This window comes from Scardinius erythrophthalmus (assembly GCF_964197995.2).
Source record: "Scardinius erythrophthalmus genome assembly, chromosome: 10".
Taxonomy (NCBI): domain Eukaryota; kingdom Metazoa; phylum Chordata; class Actinopteri; order Cypriniformes; family Leuciscidae; genus Scardinius; species Scardinius erythrophthalmus.
Genome location: NC_138230.1, coordinates 34,019,090 through 34,038,320, shown reverse-complemented (window position 1 = coordinate 34,038,320; position 19,231 = coordinate 34,019,090). Strand labels below are relative to the sequence as shown.

General features: G+C 37.1%; 2 protein-coding genes across 2 annotated transcripts; one reads left to right on the top strand and one right to left on the bottom strand.

The window, feature by feature from the left end:
* Nucleotides 1-222: 222 nt before the first annotated feature.
* maco1a (macoilin 1a) lies at nucleotides 223-12,605 on the bottom strand. Its single transcript, XM_081375676.1, has 11 exons — nucleotides 12,335-12,605; nucleotides 10,767-10,908; nucleotides 10,484-10,610; nucleotides 8,971-9,094; nucleotides 7,838-8,016; nucleotides 6,446-6,938; nucleotides 6,198-6,356; nucleotides 4,706-4,888; nucleotides 4,420-4,540; nucleotides 2,404-2,578; nucleotides 223-2,311 (listed from the first exon to the last, which is right to left on the bottom strand). Exons 1-11 carry the CDS (start codon nucleotides 12,412-12,414, stop codon nucleotides 2,109-2,111), a joined length of 1,986 nt encoding a protein of 661 aa, XP_081231802.1. The 5' UTR covers nucleotides 12,415-12,605; the 3' UTR covers nucleotides 223-2,108.
* Nucleotides 12,553-19,139, top strand: srfbp1 (serum response factor binding protein 1). The gene is made up of 3 exons (XM_081375675.1): nucleotides 12,553-12,694; nucleotides 14,196-14,860; nucleotides 16,751-19,139. The coding sequence occupies exons 2-3, from the start codon at nucleotides 14,216-14,218 to the stop codon at nucleotides 18,506-18,508; spliced, it is 2,403 nt and encodes an 800-aa protein (XP_081231801.1). The 5' UTR covers nucleotides 12,553-12,694; nucleotides 14,196-14,215; the 3' UTR covers nucleotides 18,509-19,139.
* Nucleotides 19,140-19,231: the final 92 nt, after the last annotated feature.

The following is a 19,231-nucleotide window of genomic DNA, read 5'->3' as shown; positions in this document are numbered from 1 at the left end:
ATAGCCTACTTATTTAGGAGGGGGAATATATATATATATATATATATATATATATATATATATATATATATATATATATATATATATAATTATTTATTTTTTTTCAATTTCAAAGTTTTAGTAATTTTCTTCGTTTTTTTATGTCTATATAGATTTGACTACATTTAAAAATTTTAGTACCTTAATAAACAAAAATAAGAAATGCTGCCTTGGCAACTAGCTGAAGAACAATATGTTTAAGGTTTTTATTTTATTTCATTTCAGTTAATGAAAAAACTTTTTTATGGTTCTATTTCACAAGGACGAACGACCAAACTTGTAGCCAATTAAATCTAGCATTAAAATTATATATTTTACTGCTGTAAATATAAATTACATTTGCAAAAGTGTATGAAGGGTAAAAGTAAGTAAGCAAAGACCTATGGAGTATTTAGAAGGCAAAATGACAGTGAAAGGAGTAAAACATGTTTTCCCCTGGTAAATGTAATTGTGAAATATTCAAGTTCAATAGCACTTGAATAAAGTGCAAGTACAGTAATAAGGTATTTTACTCCCCTACACACACGCTCACACACACACGCTTGGTTCTTTAAAAAAATCCAAACAATGAGAAACAAAGGCGTGTTCTTTACTCTCCACAAAGTTTACCATAAAAACACCAAATGCAATCCACAGTAATACTTTCCCAAGGTAGACAAATAAAAAAGAAAGCCCTGTTGTAAAACAAGGACTAAACCAAACAGGCATATTCTGCCTGGATCTTGACACAATCCTTAAACCAATGAAGAAGAAATGTGAAGTAGAACTTTGTAATGAAGCATTAACGGACTGATTTTAGATGGTATCTGCAATGAGAGCTCTAAAAATGATGCATGAATAGTTTGCATTACCTTCAATGACATTAAATGGTGGAGGGGAGAAAAAAATTGGCACATTTGACCAAAATCAAACCATTCAGCAAATATTATAAAATGCATTGAACATATGTTAATGCAAATTAGAGACAGCAGAAATAATGGAACACTGCTAACTAGTGGATTAAAGTGGGCTTGCTGTTATCTGTGTTTTTCCCCCCTGACAAAACACATGGCAACAAGAGGGCAGACGATTTGAATGCCACACTTGGGAATAACAGGTCATATGGTATGCTGACCAATCAGATGGATTCTAGGAGTGGCTGAACATGGCATGGGAAGTGTGTTAGAATATATTAAACAAGATATTTCAAGGCACTGTGTAACATAACAACTGGCAAACAAGACATCATATGTTCAGTTTTTCAACTGGTTTCAACTAAATTCTATTTCAATTTTGTCCGGTAACAAAAAGGACTTGCATTGACCGCAAAATACGACAACATTCCCAAATATTTATGCAGCATTTTTGTCCACAAATACAATGTGAAGATCAGTCCCTTTTTAAACACGTGGGTTTTTTTTCGTGTCTTTGACATCTTGGAAAACAGCATTAGGAGGAACGAAAAATTTGAAAAAAATATATCTAATTCAGATCCAACATCTGTAATGAAATAAATTTTACCTCCCAGAAAACAGATGTACAATACTATGGTCATAATTAAACTGAAATGCACTCTTAATCATTCCATTGCAACGAACACGACATGTTTTCCATCACTAATACTTGTGCCTCATACATTTTTCCCTTTTCTTTTTACATTCAATGAACTTAAATATGTACGCTTACACCAGGAAAGTTAAAGAAGTCATGCCACCATTTCTGGCACATAAAACGGTTCAGATTCAACACAAAGATGAGGTGGTACTAATAAAATCATGAAAGGTCTTCATTAAGACCTCACAAAACAGATATAGGATGACAAAAGAACCACAACAGGCTGAAGTGCCGTTACCAAGAAAACAACTTCGGTGTAAGAGCTTCAAAAATAACCTTAAACACCAGGAGGGCAGTTCTTGTTAATGTGACATCCATTTTTTTCCCCTCTAATCCTCCACATACATTAGCTATAACTAAGAAGTCATACTAACAGAGGAGGGATAAATCAAACAAAAATACTACCCCATCCCATTGGTTTGCATACTGAACTTTTAGACAAATCAAAGAGCAAAGTGGACGATGTGTGTGAACATTCACTTCTTGAGCGGCTGGTAGACGGAGGCATTGGGGTCCAAGCTGGAAGGACTGGTGTCCATGAACTTGGAGGAGTAATGTGGGGTCACAGGGGTCATGTTGTTGGTCTCTGCAGAGTAGGTAATGCTGGGCATGACCGCCATGACCTCTGCAATCTTCTGCTTCAACTCCTTTATCTCCTGATCCTTCTGCAAAATCTGACCTGCGAGCAGGGCAAAAAGACAATAGGTTAGCGAGAGCGGAAGCAGAAATATAGTAGATATAGAGCTCTATTATGACAGGAAAAGGGCAGACCTTGAGCAATCTCTAGCTGTCGCTTGGCATCTCCGAGTGCTGAGAAGAGATCCAGTTTAATTCTGGTCTCAGCACTCAGACTGTTCTCTAAGTGCTGGGTCTTGTCCTGCATGGCCGACAGTGCTGACATCAGAACCTCCGTGTCCTTTTCGTTCTCCTTATATTTACGCAGCTCCTGCACAGAGAAACAAAGAGGAGAGGAAGCATATGAAGGTACTTTCTAGTTGTAGAAAAGATTTGAAACTGTCAATATGAAACAACCTTCACAACTTATTTAACATCCATAATTTGATGTAATTGCTGCATGAAACATTGTAAGGAAAAACTGTAGGGTGAGATTTTTTTCCACCTGAATGGTATGACGCTGCTTCCAGATTAGAATAAGAGTTTGCAGCCAATTGTGTAGAGGATTAACATTTTGTCCCAGGAATTAGGTCAAATCTGACCAAACATTTTGTCCCAGGAATTAGGTCAAATCTGACCAAACGTTTTGTCCAAGGAATCAGGTCAAATCAGATCAAACGTTTTGTCCCAGGAATCAGGCCAAATCATAACGTTTTGTCCCAGGAATCAGGCCAAATCATAAAGTTTTGTCCCAGGAATCAAAACATTTTGTCCCAGGAATCAGGTCAAATCAGAATAAATATTTTGTCCCAGGAATTAGGCCAAATCAGACCAAACGTTTTGTCCCAGGAATCAGGCCAAATTAGACCCAAAATTTTGTCCCAGGAATCAGGCCAAATCAGACCAGACATTTTGTCCCAGGAATCAGGCCAAATCAGATCAAACATTTTGTCCCAGGAATCAGGCCAAATCAGACCAAACATTTTGTCCCAGGAATCAGGCCAAATCAGACCAAACATTTTGTCCCAGGAATCAGGCCAAATCATAACGTTTTGTCCCAGGAATAAAAACATTTTGTCCCAGGAATCAGGTCAAATCAGATCAAACGTTTTGTCCCAGGAATTAGGCCAAATCATAACAAATGTTTTGTCCCAGGTATCAGACCAAATATTACCAAATGTTTTGTCTAAGTAATCAGGCCAAATCAGACCAAACATTTTGTCCCAGGAATCAGGCCAAATCATAAAGTTTTGTCCCAGGAATCAAAACATTTTGTCCCAGGAATCAGGTCAAATCAGATTAAACATTTTGTCCCAGGAATTAGGCCAAATCAGACCAAACGTTTTGTCCCAGGAATCAGGCCAAATTAGACCCAAAATTTTGTCCCAGGAATCAGGCCAAATCAGACCAGACGTTTTGTCCCAGGAATCAGGCCAAATCAGACCAAACATTTTGTCCCAGGAATCAGGCCAAATCATAACGTTTTGTCCCAGGAATAAAAACATTTTGTCCCAGGAATCAGGTCAAATCAGATCAAACGTTTTGTCCCAGGAATTAGGCCAAATCATAACAAATGTTTTGTCCCAGGTATCAGACCAAATATTACCAAATGTTTTGTCTAAGTAATCAGGCCAAATCAGACCAAACATTTTGTCTCAGGAATCAGGCCAAATCAGACCAAACATTTTGTCCCAGGAATTAGGCCAAATCATACCAAATGTTTTGTCTAAGGAATCCGGTCAAATCAGGCCAAAAATCTTGTCCCAGGAATCAGGCCAAATTAAACCAAACGTTTTGTCCCAGGAAGTAGGCCAAATCAGACTAAACGTTTTGTCCCAGGAATCAAACATTTTGTCCCAGGAATTAGGCCAAATCAGACCAAATGTTTTCTCCCAGGAATCAGGCCAAATGTTTTGTCCCAGGAATCAGGCAAATCAGACCAAATATTTTGTCCCAGGAATCAGACCAAATATAATTTAAAAATATACAAAATAATTACAGTAAAATCAATAAAAGATGTAAAAAGGTCCAAGATCAGATCAAAACGTTTGGTTTTGATCTGATCTGTAAAACGTATAGAACTTTCTAGGACAATCACACGTTAACTTAAAAAAAATATATATATAATATTGCTCTTGGGAAAGCACCATGCCAGCAGGGGTTCTGGCTTACTTGCGCTTTGAGCTCTAGCTCTCTGATTAGTTCCTCCTTTAGCTTCATGTCATGCATGAGCTTCTTGCAGTCTGACTCCAGCTCACGTATGCGATTCCTCAGCGTGTCTGTGCATTCCCCTCTGTGAATGGAAGCGAAAGTGAAGCCCACCAGTAAAAAGACATAACAAATGACACATAAATGCACACAAAGCTCCATAAAATCATTTAAATGGTATTTTCCACAGAAAATAGTAAAAGTATATGGCGACGGAACAATATTTTTGGGCAAGTTATTCATGTCTCACCTGGAGGCAGCTGCCAGAGCAACAGCACGTGCGGCTGTAGCCTCTTCCATCTTCTTTCTTTTCTTCTCTTCTGCAAGCTGCTTTTCCACTGCGGCCCGCGCTTCCTGTTCTGCCTTGAGCCGCTTCTCCAGCTGCACAATCATTTGCTTGTCCTTTTGCTTGGCCTGCACAGCGTTATGAAGCCTAAGACAGAGAAGCACATAATCAACACTGGCACAAACAACTGCAGGTAGAGAGATGGAAATGTGCATCTAAGGAAACAAATGCAGGTGTTACCACAAAAAAAAAAAAAAAGACTAGATAGTTATTAGCCTTAAACTGGGGTCCAGACTCTTTTTTATTTTAATTTTTTTTTTATTACACATTTCTTAAAAGTTTTAGCTTTTTTAAAATTTGAGATTTTAAGTACAAAAGGATCTATACAAATAAAATGTATTATTAAAAAAAAAAAGGGATGGGATGGGATTTACAGGTCAAAAAAAGAAAAAAAACCTAACTAGTCAGTTATGACAAATTCATTAATTATATATTAATTTATTAATATTTTGAATGAGAATTTATTTGTATATTTTCAGTTTTCATTTTAATTTTGGTTGAAGTTCTAGGAATTGTATTGTGCTTTTGTGATTTTTTTAAAGATTTTTTTTAATAATTCTATTTAGCTTTATATTTATTTCATTTATTTCGTTTTAGTCATTTTAGAACTTTACAACTTTATTTCATCAGTTGAAATGAAATAATTAATGAAAATTCTATTTTCACTAGTTTTATTTGTAAGTTTTTACCAAATATTTATATATTTCAGCTTTGTTTTGATTAACGGAAACTATCTTTTATTATTTTCTACACTGACAGTCAATTGTCTAATGATCTTGCAGATGTAAATTATTGTCCCTACCTGCAACCTGTTACACTTGTCAGAGCTGATAAGGACTGACCCCTCACAACGATTTGTGATTTCAATGATGAATTTTTAATCTTACACATTTACAGTCGGCATTAAACAGAAGTTGCAATAATCTTTTCTTCCATATTGTGCTGTATATCTTAGTGAAACTAGATTTTTTCTATCGGGAATTGATTGGATCGTTGTGGTCTGCGGCGATTGACCATTTTAATTTAATGGTGACTTTAATTGACACTGTTCATCCTCAGTGAAAAACAGACCATAGACTAGTGGTCCAGGTAATCAAAGTTTGGCCCTGTCCCAAATGGTACACTTCATATGCACTTACGGTCTAGTCCCATTTGTTATTTTAGGTTTCAGAAGTGTGCTTGCGAGCTTTGCGGTCGATATGCACCCTCGATGGGCACTTTTGATGAGCCTGCACTGACTTCCACCTGACAGTCAAAGCAGCGTTACACAGCAAACTTGCAGACTCGTAGGAAGACCGCGAGTGTTTAGGGTACCATTTGAGACAGGGTCTTAGAGTCCCCCGGTTTAAAATTTGTATTGGCATATATTAGTAACTAATTGTTGCTGATTTCTCACTTGTTTTGCAGTAACTCGTTTTCCTGGCGGAGCTGCCCCAGCTCAGAGCGCATGCTTCTCTCGGCACTGCTCAGAGAGCTGATCTGACTGCGCAGGTCTTGCTCCACCTGTCTGCTCGCCTGCAGGTCAGCCTTCAACTTCTTTATGTCCTGCTCAAGCCTGAAAAACAGAGAAAGAGTGAATAAACAGAACAAACACACTCCAATGGCTCAACCGGACCACAGTAGTTGCTGCATGAGGAGTCTTACCGCACTAATGCATCTGGCTTACTCAGCTGGTTGTTAGGTATACAGTTCTCCATCAGATCTCTGTGAGGTGCAAGGTTCTTCCCTGCACACTTCTGTTTCTTTTCACTCCTGCTGGATGAGGAGGATGGTACGCTGCCATTGGTGGAGTTGTGGCTACGGGGGGAGGAGTTTTTGTAATGTTTAGAGGGGGCAGAGCCTCCTCCTCCACCGCCTACCTCCTCTTTTAGGAACAGGTTCTCTGCGCTGCCGCCGAGCTCATTGTTGAGTCTTTTAGTGTTTAGGTGGTTCTCCATATACTCAATGTCCTGTAGTTTAGCATCCACAGTCTGTAAGATGTTGTTGTTTATTCCTATGCTGTGCTGCTGCTGTTTTTTGTCTTTCCCCTTCTCCTTGTACTCCAGTTCAGGCAGAGAGATGGGCAGTTTCTTGGTATTAGCAGTGCCGTTCTGAGCCACTAACACAGAGTCTGCTTCAGACATGCCTTTTGAAGTGGCTACCAAATGAATTAAAGAGAGATTTTAAGGATACGAATGCATCATGCAAATGAATAGTTTTGTAGTACTAACATATGACATTTTATTTATGTACTGTATAATGTGCGCAATATGAAAATCTGCAAGCATGGAACATTAGGCAAAATGTGTGGTATACATCCAAAGCACACAGTGTGGAGTACACTAAACTTGACCCTTTCATTCCCAGCGTGATATAAACAAGGACTTTGAACATATTTTTGATAGTTACCAAACATTACAAACATTGTGTAATAAAAATACGAAATAATCATTTTTACGATAACTGGTTTCAACTTGCAACAAAGGTCACGTGACAATGTAGTAAAACAAATGTAAAACATTTCAAATTTATTGTACTGTTTCATATAATAGTTAAAAAGTATTAAATTGTATATATTAAATACAAAAACACTACTGTTCAAAAGTTTTGGGTCATTGAGATATGTTAAGACTGAATTTATTTGATCAAAAATGTGTAATATTGTGAAAAATTATCAAAATTCAAAATAACTGTTTTCTATTTGAATATATTAAAATAATATGTAATAACATAAAATGTCATTTATTCCTGTGATGGCAAAGCTGAATTTTCAGCATCATTACACCAGTCTTCGGCCGCATGATCTTTCAGAAATCATTCTAATATGCTGATTTGCTGCTCAAGAAACATTTCTTATTATAATCAATGTTGAAACCAGTTGTGCTGCTATTTTTGTGGAACCCGTGATTTTTTTTTTTCAGGATTCTTTGATAAACGGAAAGTTTAAAAGAGCATTTATTGATTGTGAAGTCAATGCCTTGATGATTTTTGACTGACCCATTTTTTGTCTGTGTCAGGTAATATTGTATTATCATAATAGCCAAATGGTAATCCTACCCTCCTCTGTCTCTCGTTCCTGTCTCTGAAGCATCTGTTGTTCTGGGGGCAGGGCCTGCTGTAGGAGCTGCATGTAGAACTCATTTTCCTTCTGCACCTCCTTTTGCTTCCGCAGACGCATCTTATAGCTCACGTAACTCTTGAAGCCGAAGCCCAGCGTCACCACCGGATAGCCAATGCTGTAACAAAAGGGTTAGAACAACATGTTACAGAATACAGAAAAAAAGGATTGGTACAACTAGTGATGACTCAACATCAGACACCTTCAAACAGTGGCAACACTCCCATGTGCTGCTATGGAGACACCATCAGTGTGTTTACAAATACAAAACTGACTGTTACACTATTAGTAGTACAGTTACATCAGCTATTTACTACATGTTTAATAGTAAAAAAAAATGTTTGTTTTTTTTATGTGGTGTGAGATTTCATAAACCTTTAAAGAGGACCTATTATGCTCTTTTTCAAAGTCATTTTTCACATATTTTACATTGCAGCACCACTCTTCCCAGTCTGTCTGTAGCACAGTTTAGTTCTGATCTCAATGAAGCCCCTCCTTCCAAAAAGTGCAGTGTGCTCTGATTGGCTGGACCAGCGTGTTGTGATTGGTCAACCACTTTGATCACGTTTGATAATGTCACGCCATATCATAACAGCGAGTTTCAACACACTCCTAACGCAACTCAACCAGGCTTCGCCTCTTTTTTTGCATATGCCTTGAGCGGGAATTATTTAAATGAGGAATATTGTGATGTGTACATTCCTGGAAGAACACTCAAGACTACAATCGAGGAATTTCAGGAAACTCCAAAAAAGTGCTTACTTTGAATGACTTTGTGCTTTTTAACTTTGCAGACCTTTTTCATGCTCAAACAGCAAACTAAAAAACTAAAGAAAGCTGAAAATGTAAAAAAAAAAAAAAGCATAATAGGACACCTCTGAAATTATACAAACCTTCATGACTTAATTAAAAACATAAGTTGTGAAGAAAGTTCATGCTGTTTTGTGTTTGTTTTATTGGAAAGAGCAGCATGAACATACTTCATAATTTCTCCTCTTATGTTCCATAACTGAAAGTAAGTCATATTGGTTGGGAACTACACGAGGGCAAGTATGCATCGAACAAATCTTACCAGTGAGCTGCAAATGGACGGCAAAGGTCTACATGAAAATGTTTCAAATCCTTGAATCGGATGGCTGCTTCGATGTAGACGAAAAGAATCCAGAGAGAGACAGTGGGCAGACAAACACCTCGCTCTGTAAAGGAAGAAAATAGAAAAACTATGTATAACAATTGACAATTGATCTCTAGCTTGGCGTTAATAGTTATGACATTCTTACGGCAAATATAGGAATGCATAATTATTCAAAATATGGCTTCTAGTCCATTAGTGACCTTTAGGGTCATCAGTGAGGTTAAACAAAAGGCAACTGATTGTGTGGCAGATCAATAACGTCACAGGTTTCACAAAACAAGCTCAAGGCTGCAAACAAAACCCCAGCTTGCTGAAAGCACCCTCTCTTGTTGAAACACGCGGCAAGTCGTGTGTCAGCAGGAGCAATCACAGTCACAGCTCAAGGCATAATGAAACGGTTTTCAAGGAACAATCACTCAATGTCAGCAATTCTTTTCCTCCTCTCTCCTGAGGTATCACTGAATCGACCCAAGAAAAGGACATATAATGACAGGAGCACTCAAAAATCAATAAAAGATCTCTGCTGTTTAAACTCAGAGTTTAAATTCAAGCGCAAGGTAAATCTCTACATGGAAGCATATATTTAGCAAGGATGCATTAAATTGATTAAAAGTGATAATAAAGACATATTTAAGGTTATAAAAGGCTTCTGAAGGATCATGTGACACTGAAGACTGGAGTAATAATGCTGAAAATTCAGCTTTGTCATCACAGGAATATATTACATTTTAAAATATATTAAAATAGAAAACATTTTGATTATTATTATTATTTAGCTACCATTTTAAACTGTACAATAGTACAGATATTTTACAGTATTACAGTTTTACTGTATTTTAGATCAAATAAATGCAGCCTTGATGAGTATTAAGAGACTTTTTTCAACAAACAAAACAAATCGTGCCAACCCCAAACTTTTTAGAGAGAAAAAGGCCACTTGCTCAGTTTTCTTTTATGCAATCATCAAACATATTCAAGATGAATGACAGTCCAGAGAGATCTAAATGGTATTGTTTGCATAAGAAAGGCCCTTTCAACATCTCCCTCTCTAGCAACTGCCAGGGAAATGAATAGTTGTGTAATATTTAGCAGAATGATCCTGAATTATGCCACTGAATAATAAGTGACAAAGGCTTTTGGGCACTTGCACGCTTAGCAAAACCTCTGATGGAGTATATCAGACAGGAATGTGGAATTATTGGGTTTCTGGAAGCACAACTGGATCCACATGTTTAAAGTTTGTATTAGTCAATGGATGCCAATGGCAAAGCTTGCAACTTTCAGTTGCATGATGGAGCATCACTTTCGCAAACACTTGCCACGCACCATCACCATCCAATCAATAGATTCCCAGCATTCTCTAACATTCAATCAGCTAATGTGTCAGTGCCCTCACTCCTAAAAAGATACTCATGGAAAGTCTGAAGGGGCTTGAGCAATGTTGACTCACCTGTATGCCACACGTACTGTACCCAGACATACGTGCTGGCAGCGAAGAACAGCCATTGCTTGGGGATGAACAGGAGGCAGATGATGTCTGACGTGAATGCGACACACACAAAGAACACAGAGAACGCCTGTGGGATAAGAGAAGAAAAGGGTAGAGATAATTGATTTAACCAGTGTAGAACGTGTCACTCAAAGACATCAAGATGGTTTACAAAGGACCAAGAAGACAGTGAGCCATTAGGCTAGTTGCTCAGTTACACAACGCTGGGAATTCAAATACTCACCAATCCCTGATATCTAAAGGAATCATAAACACTCCTGATGAAGAGCCAGAAAGGCCACAGATACTCGAACCTGAACTCCAGCACGAAATCAGCCAGCAGAACCAGCGCCCAAACGACCAGGAACTTCAGGTACAGAAAGGTACTGCCAGATCAAGAGAAATTCATAAGAATAATTAAAAAAAACATATCAAAGTCCATGTCTTAGCCAAACCCTTCCTATAAATGAATTCCAGATTCCATGATTAATTTATAAGCGTTTATAAATTCAGTGCTAGGGAGGATTTATTTGTTTGATATCAATAGTAAAAAAATATTAAAATGAATATATATATATATATATATATATATATATATATATATATATATATATATATATATATATATATATAATTACATTTTATTTAAATATTATACTTATTTGTGTGCAAAAAGAGACTTATGCGAGTTTCCATGCAGACCATAACCACAGAAATTTACATTCACTATAGACATTTCCATGACTTTCTACACATTACATTTCCATGACCTTTTCCAGTCATTTGCGGGTTTTTTTCGAACTGTGGGAATCCATCCCGCATGTTAAAACTATTCAAATATACACAGCCAAAATGAGGTATTGGCAGAGTATATCTTGGTAGTTTATGTTTATATAAACTCATTTCAGATGGACAGCAGATATAAAGTTTCAGACAACACAGTGTCATGTGGAAGATGAACAAACCAAAACTTGCAGGATCAAGTTGCACACAGGGTTTAATCTACACATCTTCCTAGAAGGAAAACAGTCAACAATCAGTTTGTATTAGGATTGCTTCATAAGATTCACCTGACACCTAGGCTATATATATAAAAAGAGCGTAGTTGTCAAAATCGTTACAATAATGTGGCATAAACATTTAGCAGCTTAGTTGGTTTCTGGTAGATTATCTTGGACAAGCAACAATAATGTTGATCAAGCTGTTTTTTTTTTTTTTTTTAACAAGGCACATTCTTAAAAATAAAGATTCCAAAAGGGGGGTTTCAAAGTGACGCCATAAAGGAAAGATTTCTGTTCTCCAAAGAACTTAAAAAAATATTTTACATGTGAAGACCATTTGAACAATATATAAAAATCCTTTTGTGCAACAAAAAGGTTCCATGGGTGTTAAAGGTTCTTCATGTAACCATCAGTTCCAATAAATAACCTTTATTTTTAAGAGTAGCTGGCTGACCTGCCAATGACCAGCCAAAAATCACCAGCTACCATGATCCAAAACAAACTGGATCTTCCAGCAAGACATGATGATGGCTATTAAAGACAACTGCACAACCTGAAGAACATTCATAACATGGCCAGGACTAAATGTAATGCTTATTATTTCAAATGATACACGACTGAAGCCCATGGATGATACACAAAAGCCAGCATCCACACATATTATGCTTTACTGAGAGGAGTCAGAGGTACCCTGGTCTTGAACTGTTGAACTGTGATCTGTATCTGACTGTGACAGCTCACATACAGCCAAGCTCAGTTCAGAGACGCCATTACGGTGCGGTCGAGTGGCCGTGCGGTTCCCTGTCCGTACCTGCTGTGAATACCCTCGGTGATTCGGTTCCGTTTCAACGGGCGACGGAGTTTGCTGCAGTCCGCATTGCGCCGCTTCATTCTCCACCCTTTAGATTCCTGTAACTTCAAACACTCGAGGGAAACTACGGGAGCGTCCTAATACTGATGCGCATCGCTACGCCAATGCGAGGATGTCAGTGTTTTCCTTCTTTCAGACACAAAGAAATAAATAAAAACACTCTAACGTTACGTGAGGCCCTCCCATTTTTATTCTGGAAGCCTCGTGACGTAACGACGTCGTGCGTGCGTTCGCATGTCAAGATGGCGGCGTCCTGAGCAGTCAATTCTTCTGCTTGATTTTCATTATTATTTTGTAGAGGTAAGTGTTAATATTGTCATAAACTGTGGATGTGAAGGTTTGCATGATAATACTCCAGTAAAATTGGTGGCATATTATGTAAAGCTTGTGTATATAAGTAGAGCACATTCGATCACTCCAACACATGCCTTCAGCCATGCTTGAAACAAGAATTTGTTGGGACATGTCGCGAGAATAAATTATTATTTCAAAAGAAGTTTTGGAATTAGAAGTGATGGCGAAGTTTTGTTGAAGATTGGTTGATTGTTTAGCGTGTAAGTCACTCGCAGAGTTGTGTTGGTTTCACGAATCTGATCATGTCAACATTGTATTTGCGTTGAATAATGTTGTACAGTTGTACATAATATACGCACACATACCTTTTACTTTGCCGTGTTATTTTTAACTGCTGTGTTGTTGTGTTGTTAAATAATTTAAGTGATTATTTTGTATTGATTTAATTATGTACTCAGCATTATTTTCTTTTAACACATAAAGACTTTTTGTAAATTGCTAGTACATACTGTAAGAAGTATTAATGTTTTTGAAAGAAGTATCTTTATGCTCATCAAGCCTGCATTTATTTGATAAAAAAAGTAACATTGTAAAATATTATTACAATTTAAAATAATGGTTTTCTATTTTAATATACTTTAAATTCTAATTAATTTATGTGATGCAAAGCTGAATTTTCATCAGCCATTACTCCAGTCTTCAGTGTCACATGATCCTTCAGAAATCATTATAATATGCTGATTTATAATCAATGTTGAAATATTTTTTATAATCTGTGATACTTTTTTCAGGATTCTTTGATGAATAAAAAGTTTAAAAGGACAGCATTTATTTAAAATAGAAATCTTTTGTAACAATACACTACCGTTCAAAAGTTTGGGGTCAGTAATATTTTTTTGTCTTTCTTTTTTTGAAAGAAATTAATACTTTTATTCAGCAAGGATGTGTTAAATTGATAAAAAGTGATAGTAAAATATTGTTAGAAAATATTTATACTTGAATAAATGCTGCTCTTTCTAAATGTTTTATTCATCAATGAATCATAAGGAAGGTATCACAGGTTCCAAAAAAATAATAGAATGTTTTCTGAAAGATCATGTGACACTGAAGACTGGTGTAATGGCTGTTGAAAATTCAGCTTTGCTTTACAGAAATAAATTATATTTTAAAGTTTATTAAAATAGAAAACCATTATTTTAAATTGTAATAAATTTCACAATGTTACAGTTTTTTTCAGTATTTTTGATCAAATAAATCCAGGCTTGATGAGCATAAGACTTAATTAAAAAACATTTAAAATAGTAATGTTTCCATACTTTTGGCCGGTACTGTGTAGTATTTCTGTGCACCAAGACCTTGTGTCTGTGAGCAAGTAACGACCCTAGACTAAAATTGAAATGTTGAGATCACATAACTTCATGATGTGAAAAAATATCAAAACATAACCAAAAACAAAAATCACATTTCATTAGCATATTTACACAACCTGTTGCTTTTCTCATTCCAGCTTTCAGAAAGTACATAAAGATGCCAGCGGTACTGAACCTCAGCAATGAGGTGGTCAAGATGAGGCCGGAGGTTAAAAGGGTGAAGGTGCTCCTCATCCGGAAACTCGCCCGTCAGATCTCAGCCCTGGAGAAGAAGAAAGGTAATGAGGCAGACGTGGAGAAGTTCCGCAGGCGAGCGGCGAGACTTCGGGAGGAGATCCATGAGCTGAAAGTTGTTGTGCCTGACAGCGTCACCAAGGCCGCCTTACAGAAGGACATCAGCTTTGAAAAAGTGTGCCGGAATAAAGAGGCCAGCCTATCCGAGCGGGCCACCGCCCGCATCGCCACACATCCACAGTTCAGCAAGAGAATCCAGAGCATAAAAGCAGCCATCAAAGCTTTCAAAGATGAGAGAATAAATGCAAGAAAAGCAGAAAAACAAGGAAAAGACCATGCAGAGAGTGTCACGTCGCAATATCAGCCACAAGCGGATGATGATGATGATGGTGGTTCAGAGAAATCAAACGATGATAATGAGAAACTGACAGAGGAGGAGGATGACAAAAACACAGATGAACAGCAAGAGGGGATTGATGGTTCCTCACAGGAGAGCCAGAAGACGAGTCTGGAGACATTAAAAGAACAGACCAATCTGTGCCAGAAAGAAGAAACATTAACAGTTGAGGTTAGTGTAAATTTAAATAGTGTATATGAAATTATTTTAGATTAGGTTGAGCACAGATAAAATAATTGGTCAGGCTATAAACAAAACTACAGGTTGCTAAAAGGAAAAGTTCACTTAAATATGAAAATTCTGTCATCATCCTCAAGTTGTTCCAAACCTGTATGAATTTCTTCTTCTGCTGAACACAAAAGAAGATATTTAGAAGAATGTCTTTAACCAAACAGTTGGTGGACCCCATTGACTTCCATAATACTATGGAATTCAATGGGGTCTATTAAAGGGATAGTTCACTTTGAAATTAAATTTTGGTATGTTTTAGCTTACCTCAAGGGCATCCAAGATGTAGGTGTCTTTGTTTCCACAGTAGTTTCATTTGATGCAGGTCTATGGTCACAGTCTCAAAGAGCATTCACAGAGTCCAAATTAAACAATTCCCCATCGTAAGTACACATTGATGGCCTAAGACACAAAACGAGCGGTTTGTGTGAGAAAACGAACCATACATGACATCTAGTGTATATATATCTATGCACCAGTCTGCGCACACGTCACACACCAGGATGCGCGCGCGCCCTCAGATCACTTGGACGTGGCTGTGTATAAGAGCTAAAAACGATATAAATACTGTTTGTTTTCTCACACAAACTGCTCGTTTCGTGTCTTAGGCCATCAATGTGTACTTACGATGGGGAATTGTTTAATTTGGACTCTGTGCATGCTCTTTGAGACCGTGACCATAGACCTGCATTATATGACTGACAGACAAAAACGGTTTGACCTAAAAATATCCAAATTGAAACTACTGCGGAAAAAAAGACACCTACATCTTGGATGCCCTTGAGGTAAGCTAAAACATACCAAAATTTAATTTCAAAGTGAACTATTCCTTTAACTGTTGGGTTACAGACATTCTTCAAAATGTCTTTTTTTGTGTTTCCATGGCCAGTTTCAATGTCCACATTCCCAAAGTCTGAAAATAATCGGAAAGTTTATTTTTGCTTATTTATAATATAACTGGAAATTTAAGATTTTTGGAAAAACCTGGGATTTGATATTAAAACAAGTATTGAAACTTTAAAAATAATGATTCAGATTCACTTTTCTAGTTAAGAATGGTTTAGTCCAGAAACACTGTGGTTCAAAAGTTTGGGGTCAGTAAGATATATATATAAAAAAAGAAAGAAATTAATACTTTTATTCAGCAAGGATGCATTAAATTAAGAAGGACTTTTATATAATATTACAAAATATTTCTATTTCAAATGCAGTTCTTTTGAACTTTCTATTCATCAAATAAGTCCTGAAAAAATGTGTCATGGTTTCCACAAACATATTAAACAGCACAACTGATTTCAACATTGATTATAATAAGAAATGTTTCTTGAACAGCAAATCAGCATATTAGAATGATTTCTAAATGATTGTGTGAAACTGAAGACTGGAATAATAATGCTAAAAACTAAAATACATTCTAATGGAAAACCGTCATTTGAAATGTTAATGCAGCCTTGGTGAGCATAAGAGACTTTATTTCTTGCTTCTTAAAATTCTTGTTGTATATATGCACTGTGTATCTTTACAATAAGAATTTTTGCAGCTGCTGTCTTTATAAAATAAATAATTTCATAACAGGTTCTCCCTACTGTACTGAAATTGTAAAGAACTGTGACCCCCAAACTGATGTACATACTTCAGAAATACAATTTTGTGTTACACTGAAAAACAATAGCTTATAAGTTTGTAACGAAAATGAGTAAATAATGACAGAATACATAACTATTCCTTTGACATCATGCTTTAATTCAAGATTTAGACTCTTGGAGTAAACATAATTACTCTAAAGAACTCTTTACATGAAGATTATTCTAAAAAATAAAATGCCTCTTACAGGACTCATCTGAAACAGTGGCCGTCCCAATGGAGGTGATCAGGATGAGGAAGGAAGTGAAGAGGACGAGGGTGCTGATCATCAGTAAAATGGCAGAGCAAGTGGCTGCTCTGAAGAAGAAAAAGTGTCAGGAAACTGAGGAGAAGGAAAGCCAAGAGAGAGCAGCTGGAATCCTGAAAGAAATCCAGGCTTTAAGGAGTCTTAAACCAGATCAGGTGACCATGATGGCACTTCAGGAGAACACTGAGCTTGAGAAGATTTTGCAGGACCCTCAGGCAAGCCCACTCGACAGAGCCATCGCACGTATCATCACACATTCCCGCTTCATCAACAAGCTCCAGAAGGTCAAAGAAGCCATCGAAGAAGAAAGAGCTAAGGCTGCGAAAGCTGAGCAGAGAAACACTGACAGACGGGACTTGCTGCAGTCCAAAAATGAAGATAAGGAACCAGAGGATGACGGCAACGATGACATCAAGGAGGATGGTGACGTAGTAGAGGAAAAATCAAAGAGTTTTTCCACTGAGTTCAATAAGTCTGGTGTTGTAGAGCCAACCGAGAGTAAAGACCCTGATGCTTTTGAATTACCACCATCCAAGATCATCACAACATCTTCAGAAAACTCCATAGGGGTCGAAGTTACATCACAGAATGCAGAGGCCATGGCTCCAAATGTCCAAAGTTCTCCTGAAAAGACTTCAACTGTAAGCAGCACAAAGTCTACGCCACCAAAGAACGTTAGTAAAGCAGTAGATGAACAATTTAAGAGTCTTTCCACTGAGATCAATAAGTCTGGTGTTGTAGAGCCAACCGAGAATAAAGACCCTGATGCTTTTGAATTACCACCATCCAAGATCATCACAACACCTTCAGAAAACTCCAGAGGGGTTGAAGTTAAATCACAGAATGCAGAGGCCACAGCTCCAAATGTCCAAAGTTCTCCTGAAAAGACTTCAACTGTAAGCAGTACAAAGTCTACACCGCCGAAGAACGTTGATAAAGCAGACAAAGAAATGGAGATCACCTTAATGTCACAAAAGAAACAAGACCTACCTGAGACCAAGAGGCTTGAGGCAGATGAAGAGAGCGATTTATCAGATGATGAGGAGGAGGAAGAGAAGGAATATTTCGATGACAGCACAGAAGAACGTTTCCATAAGCAATCATCTCAGTCTGAAGACAGTGAAGATGACGACTTCTTCCTGGGCAAAGTGAGCAAATTCAAGAAACGGAAAAGTAACCAAGGTAAAGTCGAGGAGAAAAAGAGTGAGCTTCAGAAACCTGACAAGGAGGCCACCAGCAAATCTCACGAGACAAACCTCGACAAATTAAAGTCTGTGTTTTGCTCATCTTTATCCAAATCCACCGTCTCCTCTCAGAAAGCAAAGTATGGGTCTCCGTCTCACAATGACGGGTCAATACCTCCTCGATTCCAGAACCAGAGGAAAGGTCTTGAGAGTAGGATGAAAACATCTCAATATAAAGGCCAAGACCATGGCGCTGACAGGAGGATGGTTCCTTTCAAACCTAACAGACAGACTTTTAAAGATCCTGGACAAAGGCAAGCGGGACCGTCAGGGGCAGGGAGGGGAATGTCACAGTTCGAGCAGTATCAGAACCAGAAACCCAGAGGTCCACCTGGAAACATGTCAAATCCACCCCAGCTTCATCCCTCATGGGAGGCTAGCAGGAAAAGAAAAGAACAGCAGGCACAAATCACAGTATTCCAAGGGAAAAAGATCCGATTTGATGACGATGATTAAGAAATGTCTGCTAAAGGTTATTTAACGCTTTCATGTTTTGATTATAATTCTTCCTGTTAATTAATATATTTAGTGAGAATTTGTATTAAAACACAGATAAAACACAATTGTTCTTTGTTTCTTTACAATGATGCGCTGTTAAAAGCCAGTGTGAATTTCCTGTGATGTATCCCATTTATTTCATAGATAAAACTGTGTAAAAGTTATTTTTTCTTCAATTGCACACTTAAAGATTTCCAAGTCCTCATTGGTATTGTATATCAATACCACAAAATTGTGGCCAATTTGATAACTTTTGCCTGTTGTATTTCAGAAGTTGCAATACATCTTTCTGTAGGCTAGTTTTCTTAAACTACACACAGATTGTACTGTACACAGAACCCATATTATACAATTATTGAAATAAAGTCCCTCTCTGTGTTATTTAGTATCATTAATATACTTTTATAGTATTTATTATTCTTCTGAATAGGTATTTACACCCTTAATGTTCCATTTAAATTTGAAAGTTTTAGTAATTCTGTTATGGTTTTGTCACTTTCCTCTCTTTCTATTTCAGTTTTAGTTGAGTACTAGAAATTATGATTTATGTTGTATTATAAACTGAAATAAAATAAGTTTACTTTTTTTATCAGTTAATGTTTATTTTATTTCAATTAACTTAAATGTTTATATATATATATATCGTTTTAGTTAAGGATAACAACACTGTTCTGTTTTACG